Source organism: Magnolia sinica, chromosome 1 (genome assembly GCF_029962835.1).
Source record: "Magnolia sinica isolate HGM2019 chromosome 1, MsV1, whole genome shotgun sequence".
Lineage (NCBI taxonomy): Eukaryota > Viridiplantae > Streptophyta > Magnoliopsida > Magnoliales > Magnoliaceae > Magnolia > Magnolia sinica.
Window position 1 is genome coordinate 116,680,284 of NC_080573.1, and position 23,061 is coordinate 116,703,344.

Below are 23,061 nucleotides of genomic sequence, written 5' to 3' on the forward strand. Positions count from 1 at the left end.
TATAGGTACATGTTGTTGGAGCATTTTTAGAAAGCATAGATTTCTTGTGTGTGTGGACAATGCACTCATTGTTTTTAGATGTGTGGATGGTCAAATTGTGGATTTGACCATCCATTAGATTGGCCCCACTTTTCATGGCCACCATGACAAGTGCACACCAATCAGAGGAAATTTTCCATCTGATCAGTGCCATACAGAATGGTTGGTTTGGATCAAAGGAGATCCAATAATCAATTCCATCCGATAAAGCCCACTTTGGATAACATACTATAGAGTGTATTGTATTTATTGTGTGTCCTTTTAGTGTAAGTGCATGTGCACACTTCCCTATTCCCCTGCAGTGTACTATATGCTTTTTCATAATAAAATATTATGTGTTAGGGCATGCAAGCCTAACACATCATCTCTCCCAAACTCTCCTCCTTCTCTCTCAATATTCTCATCTCTTCTTCACATTATCCTCATCAAATCTTCTTCCACTTGGTATCAGAGAAAGTTCAAGGCATTCCGCATCCAACAGGTTGAGAGGCGACACGTCACCTTGCTGATGTCAGCGTTGTACGGACGCATGGGCTCTGTTTGAGCTAAAAGTTTAGGGGTTTGATAGATCTTGATTTTAGAAGATTTGTCATGATTTTTTCAGAATTTGTTGGACCTCATTTCATGGTATTTTGGGCGAAATAGAGAAATTCGAAAATCGGTTCCAGATTCCGTTTTTCTTCGATTTACCTCAAATCGGTAAGCTTTTCTTTGGTTTCTTTGCTCAAGATGGACCGAAATCTTCCTCCCAAGCTATCCATGGTGGATTTTTTACTTAAGATCAATGTTTGAGAGGTTTTTAACCTCAAATGGGCGTGCAGCTGGGCCGTTTTTCACTCGGTCAGGCCCTATTTGACTGCGTTTCATGGTATTTTGGATGATTAATATTTGTTTGAGGTTTATCTCTTGTTATGTTGAAGGATTGAGTGAGATAGAGTTATTTGAATCAATCTTTCTTGGCATAGGGGGTCTCTTGGCATAGGTTTATTTCTCTTGGACTCTATTATGGCTGACAAAGGGCCCTCATCTCTTGGCATAGGGTCTCTTAAATCTAACCCCTTGCAGATTACCTCCATTAAGTTGAATGGTGACAACTATCTTCAATGGGCACAATCTGTAAAAGTATTTTTAGGGGCCCGTGACAAGTTGTCGTATATTTTGGATGATTCCCCAAGCTCTACAGATTTTACTTACAAGTCTTGGACAAAGGAGAATTATCAAGTTATTGCATGGTTGTTGAATAGCATGGATTCCTCGATTAGCCACTCAGTGATATTTTTATCCTCGGCTAAAGGCATTTGGGATACGCTTCATGATATGTTTTCGGAATCTCAGAATTTTTCACGAGTATTCCAGTTTATTCAAGAAATTGGTCGGTTTCAACAAAACTCCAGATCCTTAAAAGACTACTATTCGATGCTTCGGGGTATGTGGGATAAGTTGGATATGTATCAGCCTCTTCCTTCCAAATGTAAAGAGGATCATGAACATGCTCATAAGCAACGGGATGATACTCGTATCATGCAGTTCCTCGTTGGGTTGAGTTCTGATTATCTTCACGTTCGCGATCAGGTTGTTATGCAGGATCCTCTTCCCCCATTGACGACAGTCTATGCCATGTGTCAGCGTGCTATGATCTTTACTCTTCCTTCTCGTTCATTTGTGCCACCCGAGTGTTCGGCACATCTTGTTGGCGATCAGTCCTCCCTTGGTCTTCGGGTACCATCCTTGAGCTCAGAGCGCATTTCTGGTTTTGGTGGTCTTGGTAGAGGCCGCGATCTAGATCGCAGTCGCGGCGGCCGTAGTCTTCGTGGTCGTGGTGGACGTGGATGAGGACGTGATGGTTCCCGCATTTGTTCACATTGCGGTGGAACTAATCACACTATTGATTATTCTTGGGTACTTCATAGTAGACTTCAATGCCAAGTTGCTAATTCTACAGCTATAGATGGTAAGAATTTCCGTCCAACAGTTGAGCAGTCTACTTCAGGAGAGTCTCTTATTATTTCTCGGGCGGCATATGATGCCCTTATGCGGCTTCACATTCGGGATATTCCTGAGCCTTCTCATGCAACTTCGGCTCAGTCAAGTACCGCCCTTCTTGTGTCATCCTCTCCTACCTCCTGGGTCATTGACTCTGGAGCTTCCTCCCATATGACTGGTAAGTTGCAATTCTTTTCTTCTTATTCTTATTCTTCTCCCACTCAGTATGTTACAGTCGCAGATGGAACCCAATCTCCCATCTCTGGGATTGGTTCCATCCCTCTCTCTTCTTCCTTGTCTTTGTCCTCCGTATTGCATGTGCCTCGTTTTCCATTAAACTTATTGTCTGTTAGCTCTCTTACTAAATCACTCAATTGTTCCATCACCTTCTTTCCTTCTTATTGTTTATTTCAGGACCTACAGACGAAGAGAGTGATTGGTGGGGGGCATGAGCGAGGAGGCGTTTATCTTCTCGATGATACACCTGTTGCCGCTTCTAATACCCTTTCTTTAGATCAAGAGTCCATGACTCGGTGGCATTGCCGCTTAGGCCACCCATCCATTGCTAGATTGAGACTTTTGTTTCCCTCCTTACCTGTCACTAAATCATTATGCTGTGATATTTGTGAATTGTCTAAACATCATCGTGCTACGTTTCCTCCTAGCTCTTCTGGGAGGAAATCTCAACCTTTTCTTCTGGTTCACTCGAATGTTTGGGGACCAACTCCGGTTACCTCGACTTTTGGATTTAGATATTTTGTTACCTTTATTGATGATAATTCCCGCATGACTTGGATTTATCTTTTGAAATGTAAAAGTGAAGTGTTTGATGCGTTTAAAGTGTTTTATCATGAAGTGTGCACTCAATTTCATTGTTCCATCAAATCCCTCCATTCTGATAATGGGGGAGAATACATGTCTACTGCCTTTCTGTCCTTCTTGCAGGAATGTGGTATTTTATCTAGGACATCATGTGCTCGCACTCCTCAACAAAATGGTATTGCAGAACGAAAGAATCGCCATCTTCTTGAAGTTGCTCGCACCCTTCTACTTTGTATGCATCTACCCAAACATTTTTGGGGTGATGCTCTTTTAACTGCTACTTTTCTTATTAATCGTATACCCTCACGTATTCTGTCTTATAAATCTTCATTTACTATTTTGTATCCTCATGATAATCCATTTCCTCTACCACCTAAAGTTTTTGGTTGTACATGCTTTGTTCAAATTTTGGATGGGAGTAATGATAAACTTAGTCCCAGGGCGATTAAATGTGTCTTTATAGGGTATACTCGGAGTCAGAAAGGTTATAAATGTTTTGACCCATTGACTCGCAAGAAATATGTCTCTGCCGATGTCACCTTCTTTGAGGATCTTTCTTTTTTCTCCGCTCTAGGCCGATCCCTCTGTGATCCTCTTGCGCGTCAGGGGGAGTATAACTCTTATCCTCTTTCCACTAGTGATCATGGGAAAACTCCTCTCCCCTCTATTCAGCATCCTGTTGGTAATATGGGTGAGCCTAAGCCTCTGCGGGTGTATCAGCGTCGAGATAAATCTTCACAAGCTCAGTCATCTACCCTTCCTCTTACTTTGGATGTTGGTTCAGGTGACTCTCCTAACTCGAGTTTAGATCTTCCCATTGCCTTGCGCAAAGGGTCACGATCTTGTACTCAACACCCCATTAGTAATTTCGTTTCATATGATCATCTTTCACCGTCTTTTCAGTCGTTTGCAGCTTCCCTTTCATCACAGACTATTCCTAGATCTCTCTCACATGCTCTTCAGAGTCCTGATTGGACAAAGGCGATGATGGAAGAAATGTCTGCTCTTGAGAAGAATCATACCTGAGATCTTGTGCCACTTCCTGTAGGCCATAAGCCTGTTGGCTGTCAATGGGTTTATACAATCAAGTTTCTTCCAGATGGCTCAATTGATCGCTACGTCTTGTTGCTAAAGGTTACAACCAGACTCATGGTGTGGATTACTTCGAGACATTTTCTCCAGTGGCTAAGCTTAATTCAATTCGTGTTGTGCTCTCCTTGGCCGTTAATTTATCATTGCCCTTGTTTCAGCTTGATGTTAAGAATGCATTTCTCCATGGGGATCTTACAGAGGAAGTTTACATGCATCAACCTCTTGGCTTTATTGCTTCTCACAACCCTGCACTTGTATGTTGGTTGAAGAAGGCTCTTCATGGACTCAAACAATCTCCACGTGCATGGTTCGAAAAATTTAGTCAGGCTCTCTTGGAGTTTGGCTTTGTTCGTAGTCATGCTGATCATTCTCTCTTTATATGTCGTCGATCGACGGGCATCATGGTTCTTATTGTCTATGTGGATGATATTGTTTTGTCCGGTAGTGATTCTGCTGGAATGAGGGAGGTCAAAGATTTTTTAAAGACCAAGTTTGAAATCAAGGATCTTGGTCCTCTTCGCTACTTCCTCGGAATTGAAGTTGCTCGCTCATCATCCAAATTGGTCTTATCACAACGAAAATATGCCCTCGATCTTCTCATGGAGACCGGCATGTTAAGGTGTAAGCCTGCTACCACTCCCATGGATACTTCACAGAAGCTTCGACCAGATGATGGTCCTCTCCTTACTGATCCCGAGATGTATCGACGACTTGTAGGCCAGCTTATTTACCTGACTATTATTCGCCCAGATCTCTCATTTGCAGTGGGAGTTGTTAACCAATTCATGCAAGCTCCCTGTACTTCTCATCTCACGGCTGTCTACCGCATACTTCGGTATTTAAAATCAGCCCCGGGTCTTGGCCTCTACTTTCAGTTGCATGGTCATCTTCATCTTTCTGGCTATTCCGACGCTGATTGTGCAGGTAGTACTTTTGATCGCCGCTCTACATCCGGCTTCTGTACCTTCCTAGGTGGTAATCTTATAACCTGGAAGAGCAAAAAGCAGCCAGTTGTTGCCCGGTCCTCGGCTGAAGCTGAATATCGTGCTATGGCTCATGCGACATGTGAACTTGTGTGGCTTCGCAATCTCTTGAAGAACTTGGCTATCCTCCTTCGGGTCCTATTCCTCTTCACTGTGACTATCAAGCGGCAATCCATATTGCTCGTAACCCAGTTTTCCACGAGCGAACCAAGCATATTGAGGTTGACTGTCACTTTATTCGGGAGAAAGTCGTTTCTAAGGAAATTGTCACTCCTTTTGTTCGATCTGGGGATCAACTTGCTGATGTTCTTACAAAATCCTTGAGTCGAGATGCTCTTCATCGTGTTCGTGATAAGTTGGGCATGATCAATATCTATGCTCCAACTTGAGGGGGAGTATAGAGAATGCTAGTGTATTGTATTTATTGTGTGTCATTTTAGTGTAAGTGCATGTACACACTTCCCTATTCCCCTGCAGTGTACTATATGCTTTTTCATAATAAAATATTATGTGTTAGGGCATGCAAGCCTAACACATCATCTCTCCCAAACTCTCCTCCTCCTTCTCTCTCAATATTCTCATCTCTTCTTCACATTATCCTCATCAAATCTTCTTCTACTCATACATCTCCAAAGAACCCTTTAAAAAAAAAAAAAAAAAAAGATTGGTAATGCAAATCTATGAGGAAAAGAAGCCTAAAGGGCAACTAATACAATGTTAGGGTGGGCAACACCATCATTCATACTACATAAAAACCTGAGCCCACTGGAAGAAGTCATTTTTATAATTGCTTGAGAACTCCTCTGTCAACCTGGCCCTCAAGTAAACATATTTGCTCATATATTCAATGGCCTGCTCATTTATGCCATGCGACCACAAAATTGCAAAAAAAGCATAGTTGCTCCAAAAACTTTCCCTTCATCCCATTAAGTCCTGCCTTTCCATGCCTCTAGCAGCCTCTACACAGAAGCTGGCATTGACCATGCCAAGTCCAAATTGCTAATGCTCCTTCCCCAAATTGAAGTGACAAAAATGCACTGGAGAAAATGGTGTTTTACAGTTTCAGCTTCCTCAAAAAACTACACCATTTTTTGTTTGTTGCTCAAGTGATCAACGGTTAGCACCTCATCCCTAATATGCATCCAAAAGCAGTGACTGTGGGGGGGTCCCCTTGCGCCCTCATATACATGTTGGTGTAAAAATTACTAGGAATGACTGTAGTTAGCATCTTGTCCCCATATCCTTTATTTGTAGAGAAGATTTTTGGTTTTCCCACAAATGATTACTAGAAATTGCTCTTATTGCAGTACATGACTGTGAACTGTAATTGCTATCGTTTAAAAAATGATTTAAAAAAAAAAATTACTAGAAATTGCTCCTATAACAGTACATGACTGTGAACTGTAATTTGATCCAATTTGCTGGTTTTTCTATATCACTATTCAAGACAGTGAGTGTGGAGTAAGGGAAAAGGAAGGGTGACATGGAGGTAGCCTTTCTAGCAGGCATTTGGCTTCCATGGGGGGGAATGAATAATCGGTGTTTCCAAATTCAAAGTGGGACGGTGTTGGAGGTCTTTAGAAGGGCAAAGTTAGATGTAATGGGTTAGGCCTCAAGCACAAAGGTCCTCAATGAGTGTAACCTTTCTTCTTTGTATTGTTCATCACCAGTGTAATTTGCCTTAAATTTCCATCTTTGGCTTTCCTTTTTCTAATAAAATATTTTCGAAGAAAAAACCTATTTAAGAGTCAAGACAGATTAGGAGAAATGAAGAAAAAAGTGTGGAGTTGCAGAAAGAAAATCTGTGATACATCATCTATCTATGGAAAGTAGCTATACAAGGCATGCAGCCTGTCTAACATGATGAATGTCTCCATACTCTTTACCAATATTGTTTGCATTAATATATCCATGCACTCATATCGTCAATCAAAACTATGCAATCTTCAAACAATGTACACCACAATATCTATTCATATAAATGCCTCATTAACTCGTCTGAAGGTGCTGGCTCAATGCCAGCCCCTAGTGCAAACCTACAGTATTGGAAACTCCTCTCTCCACTAGTAGTCCTCATATTTGTTACCACTCTCTCACACATCCTTCATCATATCAATATATACTCTTGAAACTCCATTCTGTCCCAACAACCACTAAATTATATATACTATGATCATGGTAGATATACATAGTATAAATACAAGTAGAGGTTGATTTCAGTAACAAAAGGAGTGAAAAATGAGGAATTAGTAAAGATTGCTGAGCAAGAGGCACCGCAAGATGACCATCTTTAATATGTTGGGCTAATAATTCGGGGGAGCAGAGAGATTGAAAAGGATGTGGCTCATAAACTTACAGCTGGGTGGATGAAGTGGAGACGTGCATTTGGAGTTGTATGTGATTGCTGCATACCTGGGAGACTGAAGAGGAAGGTTTATAGGATAGCTATAAGACCAGCCATACTTTATGAGACTGAGTGACGGGCAGTCAAGGAACAACATGTTCATAGGATGAGTGTAGCAGGACGAGCGTAGCAGAAATGAGGATGTGGAGATGGATGAGTGGAATGATAAGGATAGAATTAGGAATAAATACATTCAATGTAACCTAGGAGTTGGGAGTAGTACCGTCAGGTATAAAGTGAGGGAAAGTAGACATATGGAGGACAGGGAGAGGTAACTGAAGATGTGAACTTGTGAAAGTGATTGAATGTGTGCCTTACTGGTTTGGGTTCACCAATGACATAGCCTAAAGCCATGGTGCATGTGGTTCTATATGAATATCTGCCCTAAATCTTGTCTCTCCATGGTTTTGATACTCCTCTCAGTTTTCTAGCTTGCTTCCGCAATGTAGACTGAATCGATTAAGTTGTCATTTAAATCATCTACAGTGCTACTTATAATTTTGTTCAGGTCATTGCGTATTTGTGGTTTTAGCACTTCCCCTTTGCATGAAATCTGCAAGTACCAATTTACTGATATTTTGTTCGTTGCTGCAGAAAGCTTCAAACTACACGAATGTATCATTAGGTGAAATGGTGTTGAAAGCGCGTGGTTTATTTACAGAGGGTTACTGGTATTGGATTGGTGTTGGTGCTTTGTTAGGTTATACAGTCATATTCAACATCCTGTTGACATTCGCTTTGACTTGGCTCAATCGTAAGCGATATTTCCGTCTTTTGGAAGCAATTTAACTTAGAAGAATTTTCTTTTGTTTGTTAAATAGGTTGCCAGAATTTGGCTTATGTTTTCAAATTTCCATACAGCTCTGGGGAAGAAACAGGCGGTCGTGTCTAAAGAAGAGCTCCAAGGAAGGGATCCAAAAAGGAAAGAAGGTTTTGCTATGGATCTAAGACCTTATATTAATTCAGGCAAACTTACGTGTTTTCAAGAATATGTTGTTTATGCACGTAATTTCTCGAATTCACTTCCTTCTCTAACTCAAGTTGGGTGCAGGAGTAAATGGTAACGGACAAAGAGGCATGGTTCTTCCCTTTCAACCTCTTTCCATGTGCTTCAGCAATATCAATTACTATGTGGATTTGCCTGTGGTATATCCCATCCCTTTTGATGCTTGGGATTTTGAAGTTTATTTGTGTTCCTTCTATCATGTGAAGCATTGTTTGCAGGAACTGAGGAAGCAAGGCATCTTAGAAGATCGACTGCAGTTGTTAGTTAATGTTACTGGAGCATTTAGGCCAGGAGTGCTTACGGCTTTGGTTGGAGTCAGTGGTGCTGGTAAAACTACCCTCATGGATGTTTTAGCTGGTAGGAAAACTGGCGGACTTGTCGAAGGGAGCATAACTATTTCTGGTTATCCGAAAAACCAGGAAACGTTTGCAAGAATTGCTGGTTACTGTGAACAGGATGACATCCATTCTCCATGCATTACTGTTTATGAATCAATTCTATACTCTGCATGGTTGCGGTTACCATCTGATGTTGATTTAGAAACGCAAAGGGTAATAATCAATCATTGTTGAGGAATGCGAACAGAACTCATTTGATTATGATAACAAGATCTCTTCACAGCACATGTACAACTAAGACACTTGTGCATGATTGGGGTTGTTCATGAGGCGGCCCCACCATGAACACAGCCTGGCTGAAAATCGGGCTGGTCCTCTGATCAGCAGGGCCATACATGTACTTCCAATCGGGATTGTTAGTGACTATATCTAAACCATTTTATTGTTTTATGTGGACTGCCTGATGAGAGTGGCCTGATTTGCGTCCACATGTTCACTGTGCGGCTGCCTGTTGAAAGGCCTGGACTAGTACCCTTGTGTGATGCTTTCATGTTTTCTGGGAAGAGATTCTCAATCCTCTTCGTGTGAGTGCTGTAATAGGACTCATAATTATCACACTGCTCAATATATTTGATTTACAAATGGATTATTTCTTTATGGACTAATTTGCAGGTTTTTGTGGAAGAGGTGATGGAACTTGTGGAGCTCACTTCATTAAGTGGTGCCATCATTGGTCTACCAGGTGTTGATGGGCTATCCACAGAACAACGCAAAAGGTTGACCATTGCAGTGGAGCTTGTTGCTAATCCTTCTATCGTCTTCATGGATGAGCCCACTTCGGGATTGGATGCCAGGGCTGCGGCCATTGTTATGAGAACAGTGAGGAATATCGCGGATACTGGGCGGACGATTGTGTGCACAATCCACCAGCCAAGCATTGATATTTTTGAATCTTTTGATGAGGTATCTCCCTCTTCTTGTTTGGTTGGCACTCTTGGTGCATGCAAGAAATCTGAGTCAGTCCTTCTAGATAACAAGGCTTACAATGGGCATGGATGGCTCACTGGGCTTCTAGCATAGCCCTGCAATAAGCTGCCTGGGCCTGATTTTTGGCCCCGACAAAAGGTTGCTGGTTTTACAATCTTTTCTGTAGAGGCATGGTGTTACGCTGGATCCAAACCCATTTGTTGCTTCAAGGGTTTTGATTGGAGCTTTATTTTAGGGCTTTAAAATATACTTACCGTGCTCTGGTTGGCACTGCCTTGGCCTCAACCCGGTGTATTGACAGCCCAATATGTCTTCAAATATACACTAATGCCTGATATTTCTTCAAATATACAGTAATTGTGGATTCATATTTAGTCTCTCAAATCTGCACTGTTATTCACAGCTTTTGTTTATGAAGTGTGGGGGGGAGCTTATTTATTCTGGTCCAGTGGGCACCAATTCCCACAAGCTTGTTGAGTATTTTGAGGTAAGGTTGTGCTTGTTTATTATGAAAAGAACATGGCACTTTTTAAAATTGTGTCATGGCATATATACTCATATCTTTGTCTCTCAAACTCTTGCACACAGCTTGGACAAAAAATTATCTTTATGATTATGTCTTTATCCTTTATTTTTGGGATACTCTTTTTGCAAGGTTTGCTAGCTGCAGACACACCTAGTGTTGCAAATTGGTTGGGTTAGGTTGAAGGGAATTCCAGATTTGACCCTTTTAATCAGGTCTGGAGTTTCGCATCAGACCCGACCCATTATGTTTAGGTCAGGTTTTGGTAGGGTCCAAGTCAAAATAAGCTGGGCTGGATCTAGATCCAACCCATTGATATAGGGTTTACCTAAGCTACATAGTTTACCTATTTGGCATAAACTTCCTAATAAGTACCCTTTAATGTTTCATTCCATTAGTTAAAGGAAGTCAATTCAAAAAAATTTACTTTTTTTTGAAAGGTAACAAAATCTACTAACTTCAGAATGTGAGTTCACAAAAACAGTAAGAGGTGAGATCTAGGTTTTGAATATTGGTTTCCAAGGGCATATCATCTGGGCCAGAAAATGAAGTGAGACAGTGTACTGAACCCGTATCGACTTTATATATTTTCTGCGAGAATGTGAACCAAAATAAAAAAGAAGACCATGGGAAACACGAGTGCATCATTTATTTGTGTTTTGACACGTCTTTAATTGTTTAACATTCCATTCTTTGGTGAGAATGATTTTTGTTGGCCTGACTTGTTGAAAGTTGAGTTTTTCAGCTGTTGACCTCTAAACAGTAACAATAAAAGAAGTAGAAAACACTAAAAACAGCAAAAAGAAGTAACAAATATACATAGATACTTTTAAAACATAAACATGTTATACATGTTATCAAAAGAGCATACATATGGTAATTTCACATTGAAAAAAAGAAGCAATAGCATATAATGTGGGTCTTCAACGTGGCTAGGAACTCGAATTGGGCCCATTGGGCTCCATGTAATGATCACCTAGCCATAAGGAAATTGGGGCAACTCTCCTCCTCCTCTGATAAACTATAAAAGGTGCTCATATGTCCTCATCACCCCTAGTGCAAGCCTTCAATAATCGAGAACTCATCTGCCTCTCTAGTGGTGGTCCTCACATTTGTTATTGCTTTCTCATACATATTCTTAATTGTTACTATCTCCTCTTGAGATTTGTTTCTTTTACAATACTCACTAGGTTAGCTCTCTAGTGATCCTTTTATATGCTTTCTTTAAGTTAGTAAAGATCATGTTGAATCCTTCCTCCTCCCCTATACTTCTCCATCAATTGTCTAAGTAGGAAAATAGCTTCTATGGGAAAACCAACAAAATAGGCCCTATATCCTAATCAAACAGAAATCAAGCATGGTTTGGTGGATTAGGGCCAATTACATTAAGAACAACAAAAAAGGACAGATGCAGAAATCAAGGTTCTACATTTTTCAGATTTTCCCATGATGTTACACCCAGCTTTGATTTGTTGAATCGCCCTGAATCTTGTGTTCCGCCTTCAAAATAAGATAGATTTAGTCGAAACTCCGGTCTATTGTTCAACCACAAAATGAAGGAAAAAAGAAAAATATGGAAAAATGGGTTCATCTGAAGAAAGAACACATTTTTGTATCTCTGCTTGATATGGCCATACGCGGATATTCTGGAGTGTGAGCGCCGATACAAGTGGTGTTGGCAAGCAAGGGCTGATATACCTGCTAACACAACTAACACACCAGAAGACACTCATATTGCTCCTTGGTGCATGTCCATATACCCTATCAGCTGATATGTCTGATAAGTAACCAATTTTTATGTCGATGGGTGGGACCTACCTTGTAGATGGCTAAAAAATCATGATAATCAATTATCAGGTTGGCCAAGATGTATGAAAAATTGATGGCTAAGCTCAAGTTTTTGTAGACCATCCATTGTTTTCGTACATGTGGGGGTAAGGCTTAGACTGATTCATTGCTTTCGTACATGTGACGTATCTGATGGTTGACTGTTCGATTTTTCTGGCCAGATCAATTACATGGTGGATGCTACTTGATTCATGGCTGTAATATCCTGCAAGTGTGCTGAGTTGGCACATTTGTTCATACTGAGGTGAAGTGGATGTGTGCTTCAAGGCTGGTCAACCACCTATTTGACATATGAATAAATGATTTCTGCATTTGTTATTCTTATTATTTATTTATTTTATATTTTTATGGATAGATATTTAAAACTCTATATTCATAAAAACATGTTAGCAAATCTAAGTTTTAAAAGCTACCATGTCTGACACCCATATTTGCATGCAACTTCAACATGTGTCAACAGCCAAGTTACATAAATCTGTACATTCACAAACTATTGCATGCATCAGCCTGATGGGAAGAATAATTATGCTGCCTCTTTATCACTTAAAACTCGTTATATTTGAAATTTTCATATGTCTAGATGGTTGAAGGAGTTCCTAAGATAAAGGCTGGTTATAACCCAGCAGCATGGATACTGGAGGTCACCTCTACCGAACAAGAAAGTCGACTCGGTGTGGACTTTGCTGAAGTTTACCGCAGATCTAATCTATTCCAGTATGTAACTTTTCAGGAGACAATGGTGAAGATTTCATGAGAATGCTTTATTCTAATTGTCTCTCGTTGTTTCAGGCAGAACAGAGCATTAGTTGAGATTCTAAGCAAACCAAATAATGACTCAGAAGATTTAAGTTTTCCGACCAAGTACTCGCAACCATTTCTTGTACAATTTATTGCTTGTCTTTGGAAGCAAAATCTGTCTTACTGGAGAAACCCACAGTATACTGCAGTGCGCCTCTTCTATACTATCATCGTTTCCTTGATGGTTGGAACAATCTATTGGAGATTTGGCTCTAAAAGGTTACCCCTTAAACCATTTTCTTGTCACCATAATGCTTCTTAAAGCTTTAAAACTCTGACTTCTTATCATTATGTTTCATTCATATTCTCTCTCCTACCAGTATATAGCAATGAAACTAGCCGCGCTATTGGCCATAAATCTGTTTCTCCCTTTTCCTCCCTTTTTTTAAGAATGTAAATCATTCTTATACAGTTTTAGGATGTTGAGTAATATCTTACGCTATTAATAACATAGTTGATAAAATTGAATTTTATAGGGAGATGCAGCAGGATTTCTTAAATGCCATGGGATCCATGTATGTAGCAGTCATATTCGTTGGACTTACCAATGCGATTGCTGTTATGCCAGTGGTTTTCATTGAAAGGCTTGTTTCATACCGAGAGAGAGCTGCAGGGATGTATTCTGCTCTACCATTTGCATTTGCCCAGGTCTGGCTCTTATATTTATAATTCCATTTCTGTTTCTGTGGAAAACCTATTGCTTTGCATTAGTAACCACTAAATCTTTTTGTGGGCAGGTTGCTATTGAGTTTCCGTATGTATTTGTACAGACACTTATCTTTGGCTCTTTGTTCTACTCCATGGCCTCATTTGAATGGGCCCTGTGGAAATTCATCTGGTACCTATTCTTTATGTATTTCACTTTATTGTACTGCACATTTTTTGGCATGATGTGTGGTGCAATCACACCCAATCAGCACATGGCCCCCATTGTCGCTTCCCCATTTTATATGATGTGGAACCTCTTCTGTGGATTCATAATCACTCGCAAGGTAATAAACTGGGAACTACTTGTATGAGAACCTCATTAACAGCCTGTTCTTGTTTGGAATCTTTATAACTGTTAGCCATCTCTTAAGAAACCCTATGCCTACCCAAGGTTTCTTTATCATTGGACATTCATTGTATGATACTCTTTAGTAGTCTCTGTGTCAGTGTTTACTAGGTAACTCAATGCAGGACGTGAGACTAGGTTAAAATGATGTCATGAAATTAATAAACGGATTATCATATAAATGAGAAACATAAAATTATATAATCTACCACAGATATAAAAGATATTCAAGTAATTATGTTTACATTCAAAATCTAAAATTCTACGGTATGGATCCTACAAAAATATAGATCAAAGAGAAATAGGTCAAATGGAAAATGGGACTTCCATTTATAGCATAGGGATTGATTTATGTTTAAGGGGATTCACACATGTCCATCATAGGTCAAGTATTTTAGGTTTGGATTAATTGGGAATTAGGTTAAGGGCTTGGGATTGGGGATTTAGGAACTTGGAGTTTAAAATTTAGGAAAAGAGGGGGGGGGGGGGGGAGGAATTAATGGAAGTGAGAAGATAACTGTTCACGGCATTGTTCATAGGCAGGGGAAAAGGGTGTTGTTGGTTTAGGTTAGGTTTTGATGCAGTCGGGATTGGGTTTGGTAGGGATGGGAATTGGAATGAATATTGTCGAGATGGGTTGAGAAAAGTGGAAAATAAAAGGAAATTTTGAAAGAAATAGAGAGGGAGAGAAGAAAACTTATATTTTAATGGCTTCACACCATTCCAATTACATGAAATTGTAATGAGAAAAACCCTAGCAGAGAAATCTCATTCATAATAATCATAGCATTCTCAAATTAGGGCTCCCATAATCCTTAAATAGTCTCAATTTGAGACTTTTACAAAAAGACGCTTCTCAATAAGGAAAAGTTATAAGTACTTCTTACCTTTAAGCCAAAATAAGATATAACCCTCTAACTCTCTAACAAATATAAAATAACCCCTAGCTAATGAGAAAAACGTGTCTTCACATGTAAAATGTCCATGCTCCTAATAAGCAACCTACATGCATCTCCCCCATGTAGGGTCTTCAATGATGCACCAAATATGCATGTGGGGTCTTCCACACACCTATGCTCCAGATCTGGGCCCCACATAATGATCATTTAGCCATAGAGAAACTGAGGTGTGGGCCACAGCTCGTCTCTTCTGATATACTCGATATGATGCTTGGATGTCCTCATCACAACTTCATCGTCATTTTAAAAAAATAAAAATAAAAAATTCTGAGTTTGACTCAGTTGAGTTGATGAAAGCTTGTTGGTGGCCATAAAATCGGAGTTTTTGAGATGGTTCTTAGAATCTTGCTAAACGATCTCAGTTCAGCCTTGTTCTGAGTTGGATTTCCATCATTGGTGTATGTACGTAGTACAGAGTATGGACACTATTAAAACAACCGTGTTGGTCTGTTGGAGATGAGTCTTGCTACTTGCCCAAGACATGTTGGTGCGATAATTAAGAAAAACTGATTTATATATATTATGTAACTTGTTTTATATATTTTTATTTTTGCTGTTATAAAACAGATCACTCTGCCATCCTGTCCAATTTATTCAGAACCTGCCTAATAGATTACAAATTCCTACTGATTATTTCTGCCATTTATAACCATTAAATTGCACATTTGTGACGGTCTCTATCTTTGCCATCTTGGATGTATTAGATGCACGTCTGGAATCTTATTGAAACATTTATAAAATTACTCAGAAATCTTCCAACCCATTAGATTGCAAACTGGCAACCATATTTCTATAATATGACCTTACAGTGACCTGACCCAGCATATTGCAAATTTACACTAATTCCATTTGTTCTTAAAATTCTTCACCCTTGGAAATCAATTTTCACCCATTTAGCCTTCCTATGCTATCCCCTCTCTGTTTGCATCAGATGTCGCTATAAATAGTATGAATTATGTGCTCAGACCTCACAGATACATCTTTATTGATTTTCTGCTATCATATATGTATATCTACTGTGAAATTATAGGGTCCTGATAATAATATTTTTTTTACCTTTCAAATACACACACATGCCTCCAGAATCTCCTAGGTGTGATGATCTATTATCACATGATCAGTGGGTTAAGGAAAGAAAAAAAACAAAAATACAGCAATGCTCATCCATGGACATGTTCTTCTCCACGATGCCACTGACAAACACACCCATTTGCTTGTTTAACAGTTTGATATATTGCCACTGGGCAGTTTCTACTTTGATACAAGGAGAGGTAATTGGCTGAATTGGCTTTTTCTTCCTCTTTTTCTTCTCCTTTTTTGCAGAGTTTGCCTGTGTGGTGGAGATGGTTTTACTGGGCTAACCCTGTAGCCTGGAGTCTGTATGGCCTTCTGACGTCCCAATATGGTGACATTGACAAACCCATGAAGCTGTGGGACGGACTTCACTCAGTGAGTGTAAGAAAATTCCTGGAGGACCACTTTGGCTTCCGGCGTGATTTCTTGGGCATAGCTGGAGTCATGGTGGTTAGTTTCTGTGTGATGTTTGCTCTGATTTTTGCTTTTTCAATCAAATATCTCAAATTCCAGAGGAGATAGGACAGGAGTTGCATCATTTGCAGGTATTGGATACTGATAGTCGATCAATGTTATAACTGTCATAGGAGTTTTGTATTTAAGTGTATCTTTCCTCTATAATGCAATGGTTACTATTGTGCCCTTATAATTAATTCCTAAATCAGAGCCAGATGAAAATAGACTTAGAAGGATAGTTGGATTTGGCTCTTCTTTAGAATGATAATCTGCATGGATGTGTTTGTCGATGTTCTTGCATGAAATCTACAGGCCAACTGCACTGCAACAGCCGGCTGTGAAAAGTAAATAAAACAAAATAAACTTTTTCATACCTCTGAATTTTCATGGCTGAAAAAGCACCGAAGATACACCTTTGAGGTGATCAATTCTCCTTTTAGACACCTTCATAGAGGACTCTTTATTTTATTTAACCAAAAGTCAGGTTTATCTAATATTCATACAGGAAAACATTTGTTGGATTTGACTGTTCAATTTCTCTAGCAGACCAATTATTTTCCATGCACAGGGCTCCTGTTGATAAGATGGGCCTGACACAAGGCATCTAAGGCCTGAGATGGGCGTGATGAGCGGCCTAGATCTGTTGCATGTAGAGCTGGGCATCGAGTCAAGTCGGACCAAGTTAGGGCTGACCCTACTCGATCTGGTTTTGAAATAGGCCTGACCCAAACTCGACCCAACTCGGCACCAAGTCCAGCATGCCTGACCCGATCCGAGTCTGAGTCTGACCTGGACTAATCCGGACCAAGTCCGACCTGGTCAAAAGTACTGAGTCGGGTCAAGTTGGCACTGAATCGGATTGTGAGATATGAGAGAGAGAGAGAGAGAGAGAGAGAGAGAGAGAGAGAGAGAGGAGGGTGGCTGCTGGGCTTGGGAGAGGAGGATGAGGGAGGGAGAGAGAGTTTGGGTTGGGGTCGGGTGCGGGTGCGGCGGGTAGGGTTATAGATACTTAGAAATTAGGATTTTTTTTATTATATATATACTCAAATATGAGTTGAGTCAGGTTTTGGATCGAGTCGAGTCTGACCAGATCAAGTTTCGGGTCGAGTTACTGGGTAACTTGGACTCGACTCAGTTTGAGTTCGGATTGGGCGAAGCCTACTCAGTTCAGATCGAGTCGGGTTTGAACGAGTCGAACGAGCTGAGTCATCTTGTGCCCAGCTCTAGTTGCATGGCCATGTGTTAGTAGCTAGTACCCAAAACGTCTCTCCTCATGTTGTCGGGAGTATTAGTGTGGGGGCGGTGCATGGGCAGAAACATTACTAATTGTTCTTCAAGGGAAGTGATGCATCAGACAAAGGACTCTTGTAATATCTAATAACTGCATGAAACATTTTTTTATTCATTTGTATATGATAGAAGCATGTTGATTATTGCATTGGTAGATTCGAGACGATCTGTCCAATTCCAATCACGTTAGGATTCTTTTGAAAATGTGATTATCAAAATACCAAGCCCCATCATGGCTATTGCAGCGTATATGCTTACCATATAATCCATGTTTAAAGTTTCCAACTTGAAATAGACTTATCAACGTAACATGGACAACTTATCTCTAAGAGGTTAGGACTTCCCCCACCACTCTACATGTAATCCATGGTACTGTCATTTTTTTCCCTCTGGAAAGTTTCCAACTCGACATAGACATGTCAACTTAACATGGACAACTTACCTCTAAGAGGTTTGGACTTATTCCACCAGTTAGTATTTGGTGAAGGATGGTGGGTTACACAATGCTTGTAGGACAGTGGATAGTTAAACATTTAAACTAGCATGTGGCACATTTTGGAGGCCAAAGCTTAGCCTATCCTATCGAAACTTTTGTGGGGTCCACTCTGATATGAAAATGACATTCAATTCACCTTTTTGCGTGCGCCTTGTCATCTTCTTCTTCGTAGCCAAAGATGAGGCCAATCCAAAACTGAGGTGGACCACACCAGATGGAGCTGATTTTTCTCTTCACCATCAAAACAACCCCTACCCTCCTATTGTTTCACCATCTCCTTTCTCACTCACCATCATCATTATTGATGTATGACAACTAACCACTCTGAGTGTGCCTCCACTCTAAAAGCTCGAATTGATAACCCACTCTGAGTGTGCCTCCACTTCACATATGCCGCTCCACTTTTGAGGCAAGACAACTAACCACTTGTTCTAAAAGCTCGAACTAATTGAGTGTGTCAAATCAATCCCTTTATTTTATAGCTCAAGTCAGGCACTCGGTCGAACCTCCCTTGTGAGCCCCACTGTACATGGGTCTCGCCTCACATGAGCCACCCGCCTCCCTTGTCAAATCAATCACACCGCTTGTAAGCAAATTACCTATAAAACTTGTACAACTAATAAAAGTTATAGGCATCTAAATGCCCTTTGATTAAAATCATATTTGGAATTTTTGGATTGGTAGTGGAGATACTTTGTGGTGAGGAAGATAAAATATAAAAATAAAGCAAATTCATTATTAATCCATAATAGTTAGAGGTGGGCATCGAGCCGAGTTGAGTCGAGGTGGGCCAAGCTCGGCTTGGCTTGTCCATATTGTACTCGAGTTCGAGCTCGAGCTCAACATTAAAGTTTGGCTTGTTTGCCAAAGCTGTCGAGTCAAGTTCGAGTCGAGTCGAGTTTACCTTAAGTCGAGCTCGAGCTTGTTCATATCATAACCCTACTCGCCCCAGACGAAGAAAAAAACATAACCCTACCCGCCCCAGCCAACAGAAGAGAGAGAGAGAGAGACGATTGCAGAGAGAGCTGATTGCACAGAGAGAGAGAGAGAGAGCTGATTGCAAAGAGAGAGAGCTTATTTTAGTGAGAGAGGGAGCTGGCCTACCACTTCTTCAAGTGGGCCGGCAAGCAGCGAAGCTATTCCCATACTGTTCAATCATACCACATCATGATTGCATCTTTGGCCAAGATCCGGTAGTACAAGATCATGTGGGACCTCATCAATGCCATGCGTGGGTAGGGGTGTACATCGGGCCGAACCGAGTCGAACTGGGCTCAACCTAGCCCAGTCCGATCACCAGCCAAACCAACCCGAACCCGCCCTGGTCCGGTCACCAGGCCAACATGTCTAGCCCGAACTCAGCCCGGTCAGTAATCGGGCGAGTTCGGGCCAGTTTTGGACCCACAATTTGGACGACCTGACTTTTTGACTCTGCTCTATCTACTCCATGGGAAGAGCTTTGGCAGGTAACTTGAATGGCCTTGATTTTTGGGAAGGACTTTTGTCATAGATTTTTGGGACTTTGCTCCATCTACAAAGGAACGCACGATTTGGATGGCCTGGATTGCTGTAAATGGTTAGGGTAACTAAGTAAGAATTTAGGATATATATATAGGCCGAGTCGGGCCGAAGAAAATGGCCCGTCACGATCCGAACTCAGTTACGGCGGGTCGGGGCCGAGTCGAGTGAGTTAATCGAGCTAGCCCGGTTCGTGTATAGCCCTATGCGTGGGGAAAGGATTTTGAATGTTGAGACGTTATGTGTGATCATGCGCAAGTATGTAAGCGCGCGGAAGGCGGATGAGGCGGTCTACACCTTCAACGTCATGGATCGGTTTGGCATGGCTCCGAACTTGGCTACGTTCAATGGACTGTTGAGTGCACTCTGCAAGGCCAAGAATGTTCGCAAGGCACAAGAGATTTTTGACAGGTTGAAGGATCGGTTTGTGCTCGATTCGAAGACTTATAGTATCTTGCTAGAGGGATGGGGGAAGGAGCTGGGCAGCAGCTGGGTAGGGTAGAGAAGAAAGAGAAGAAAGGGAAAGGGAGGCTAGGGTTAGGTCAGGTATTGTTTTTTTTTTAAAAAAAAAACTTATATATATATATATACACAATATTTAATTTATTAATATACTTATTAATTGAGCCGAGTTGAGTCGAGTTCGAGTCGAGTTGAAATGCCCCATGTTCGAACTCGGCTCGAACTCAACTTGAGCTTCCAAAAATTAGCTTGACTCGGCCCGAATCGGTCATTCAAGCTGAGTCAATCCGAGCTGATTCAAGCCAAGTCAAGCGACTTTTTCGAGCTGACTCGACTCGTGAACAGCCCTAATAATAGTCAATCATGCATACATTATCTGGGTAAGGGTGCCAATGGATTGGGTTTAGGCCTTGTCAAGGTCAACCAAAGCCCAATATGCTTATTAAACTAGTGAAGAATTATATCCAAACTTGACCTATGTAAAATTCATCTACGCCCAAGGCCTACTTGATTGACACATTCAATTGCAATTGGTCAAAGCCACTTACCCAACTTGACCAGCCTCGACCCAACTCAAGTTAAAAAATAGGACGCGAGGTTGAGAGTATTGAGAACCTAGCTGAATCAATGGATATGTCATCATCACTGACCCCACCATCATCATCATCTAAGCCTTATCTGAACTAATAATGCATAATGTTTAGTTTCACAATAAAAGTTATGGCTTAAGTTTGATTCTAGCTGCTAACTTGATACAAACCTTATCTTTTATCGAAGCAGGGACAAGTAATCAAAGCATAAAACTGATGCAGGATATGATCTAATGCTAGCATACAACGTAAAGATTATGAAAGAGTCCATAAAGTAATTCAATTAACAAAAGATATAACCCACCAAGTAATTAAGAGTAAACAATAAGAAATAAAATTTGATTTAACCTAAATCACATGCCCACATGCTAAGAAATCACATAAATCAACTAAAACTAGATTTGATGGAAGGATAGAACTTCCAATTTAGCATAAGCACGTTGCACACTCAATTGACAGATTTGTAGTTTTTATGAATAAGGTTAGAAATGAAAATTTTTGAAATTTGGAAAATTAAGGTTCTTGAGAATTGAGGATTTTGGAATTAAGGTTTTTAGAAATTTGAGAAAATAGAAAAATGAAGATCTAGGGTTTAAAAGATTGTAATGGAAGTGAAAAGAGAAAGACAAGAGAAAAAGAATAATAATACCTTTCGAAAAAGAAAAATAAAAAGGATTACCTTGGGGAATCCATCACCAAACAAGCTTCTACCCTTCCACAATTTAATTGAAATAAAAAGTTTTTTTTTAAAAAAAACCTAGAAAATAAAGAGAAAAATTCATTCACATAATAGTGCTTTTATTATTAAAGATTCGAAATTAAAAATTCAGCATAATTACAACTATGTCACTCACTTAAGTGAAGTAGCTCATCGACTAGAATAAGAAAACTAAAATATTTATTATCAATCTCAATCATCAAATAAATCCTCAAAATAACAAAAATATAAAAAAAGCAATATAAGAGTTCAACGGGCCCATATTTAAAAGATATGGTGGCCCGATTGTGAGGCCCGTGTCCTAACCCGTACCGTTCCGTAAGCTTCCGTGGTCCTCCAAGTCGAATTCTGGCAACCCGCGATCTGTTATCGGCATTTGCGTGTGATCCTGAGTCGTGTCCCATATATCGGAGTTGGCTCAACTCGAAACTTGTATCCTTGCGACACCGTGCTCACGTGCTGAAGCGATACTCGGCCTAGAAGATGTGGGCCCGCGTTCAATTAGAGGAAAACACCGCACGTTGCAAATCTCAAGAGAATCTTTCAAATCAATCCCATCAAATGTCAAGTACCACATCCCATCCTTAAGTACAAGCAACCCTTACCTCTCTCTTACACAAGTACCTTAAAGTCAACTCTCCCCATCACCCATTACTCACTCACCCATCCCTCTCTCTCTCTTACATCCCATCCTCTCTCTCTCTCTCTCATTTCAAACTCCATCTCCCAAGCAACTAAGGGAGAGTGGACGTCCATGGCTTCCAAGGAGATGAGAGCCTAATGTGGCCCACCTTCCTACCTCACATCTCCACCCTCCAAGCATCATCTCAACCGTTGGATCACATTCTTTGGAGCTATAGAACGTGTTGATGAAAGAAGGAAGAATGGATCTTGAGGTGGGTAATTTTATTATTTGATTTTGTGATTTGAGGGCCCACATATGTGAGACCCATCTTGATGTATGTATTATATAGGGATGACCCATAGTGGCGGGGTCCCTCCCCTTCTCACGTCTCTCTCTCTCTCTCTCTCTCTCTCTCTCTCTCTCTCTCTCTCTCTCTCTCCCCTCTTTATTTTCTTTCTTTTATGATATGATGAGATGAGTGTATGGCCCACCTGATCGACAATCTGGATTGTCTAGATTTTTCTGGGTGTCCAGAGAATGGGGCTCGCCTTGCTGCCCATTTTGGGCCAACTACGATGGAGGGAAACAACAAATATTAGCATTTTCGGTGGGCCTGACCATGAGGTATATGTTAATCTGGACCATCCAGATCATGTGGACCCACCTTGATCTCTTGTTTCCTCCAACCGTCCATCTATTGGAGCGTGTGAACCCACCTAGAGCCCATAGTGGCTGGAGCACTACACGCAGCAACGTAGCTGCTGTAGTTGGTGTCAGCAAGTTTGGTGGGACCCCCGCCATGATGTATTTGTTTCATCCACACTATCCAGATGATTTGGACAGTGCTGGGGTGTTTGGACGGTGCAGTGGTGCTGCCCTCCGTGATGCATGTGTTTCTTCAACGCCATCCAGCGGCTGTGGGGCCCTATATTGACGTATGTGCTAATCTACAACGTCCATTCAAAAGGGGCCCCACGTGATGTATAAGTTTTATAT

At 40.7% G+C, this 23,061-nt stretch overlaps 1 protein-coding gene across 5 annotated transcripts in view; it reads left to right on the forward strand.

Annotated features, from left to right (window-relative positions):
• The window catches only part of LOC131255280 (ABC transporter G family member 31-like), a 29,949-nt gene extending 13,386 nt beyond the window's left edge, over positions 1 to 16,563 (forward strand). For 3 of the 5 annotated variants that reach the window (XM_058256004.1, XM_058255975.1, XM_058255990.1), the window contains 11 exons: positions 7,918 to 8,077; positions 8,185 to 8,253; positions 8,375 to 8,469; positions 8,548 to 8,880; positions 9,340 to 9,630; positions 10,058 to 10,141; positions 12,606 to 12,739; positions 12,815 to 13,042; positions 13,300 to 13,471; positions 13,561 to 13,815; positions 16,160 to 16,563. In XM_058256004.1, the coding sequence (XP_058111987.1) occupies positions 7,918 to 8,077; positions 8,185 to 8,253; positions 8,375 to 8,469; positions 8,548 to 8,880; positions 9,340 to 9,630; positions 10,058 to 10,141; positions 12,606 to 12,739; positions 12,815 to 13,042; positions 13,300 to 13,471; positions 13,561 to 13,815; positions 16,160 to 16,432 (2,094 nt within the window). In that variant the 3' untranslated portion in view covers positions 16,433 to 16,563. Of the gene's footprint in view, positions 1 to 7,917; positions 8,078 to 8,184; positions 8,254 to 8,374; positions 8,470 to 8,547; positions 8,881 to 9,339; positions 9,631 to 10,057; positions 10,142 to 12,605; positions 12,740 to 12,814; positions 13,043 to 13,299; positions 13,472 to 13,560; positions 13,816 to 16,159 lie in introns of those variants that run through there. The other 2 variants (XM_058255981.1, XM_058255997.1) reach the window with 2 other exon arrangements.
• The last annotated feature ends 6,498 nt before the right edge of the window (positions 16,564 to 23,061 follow it).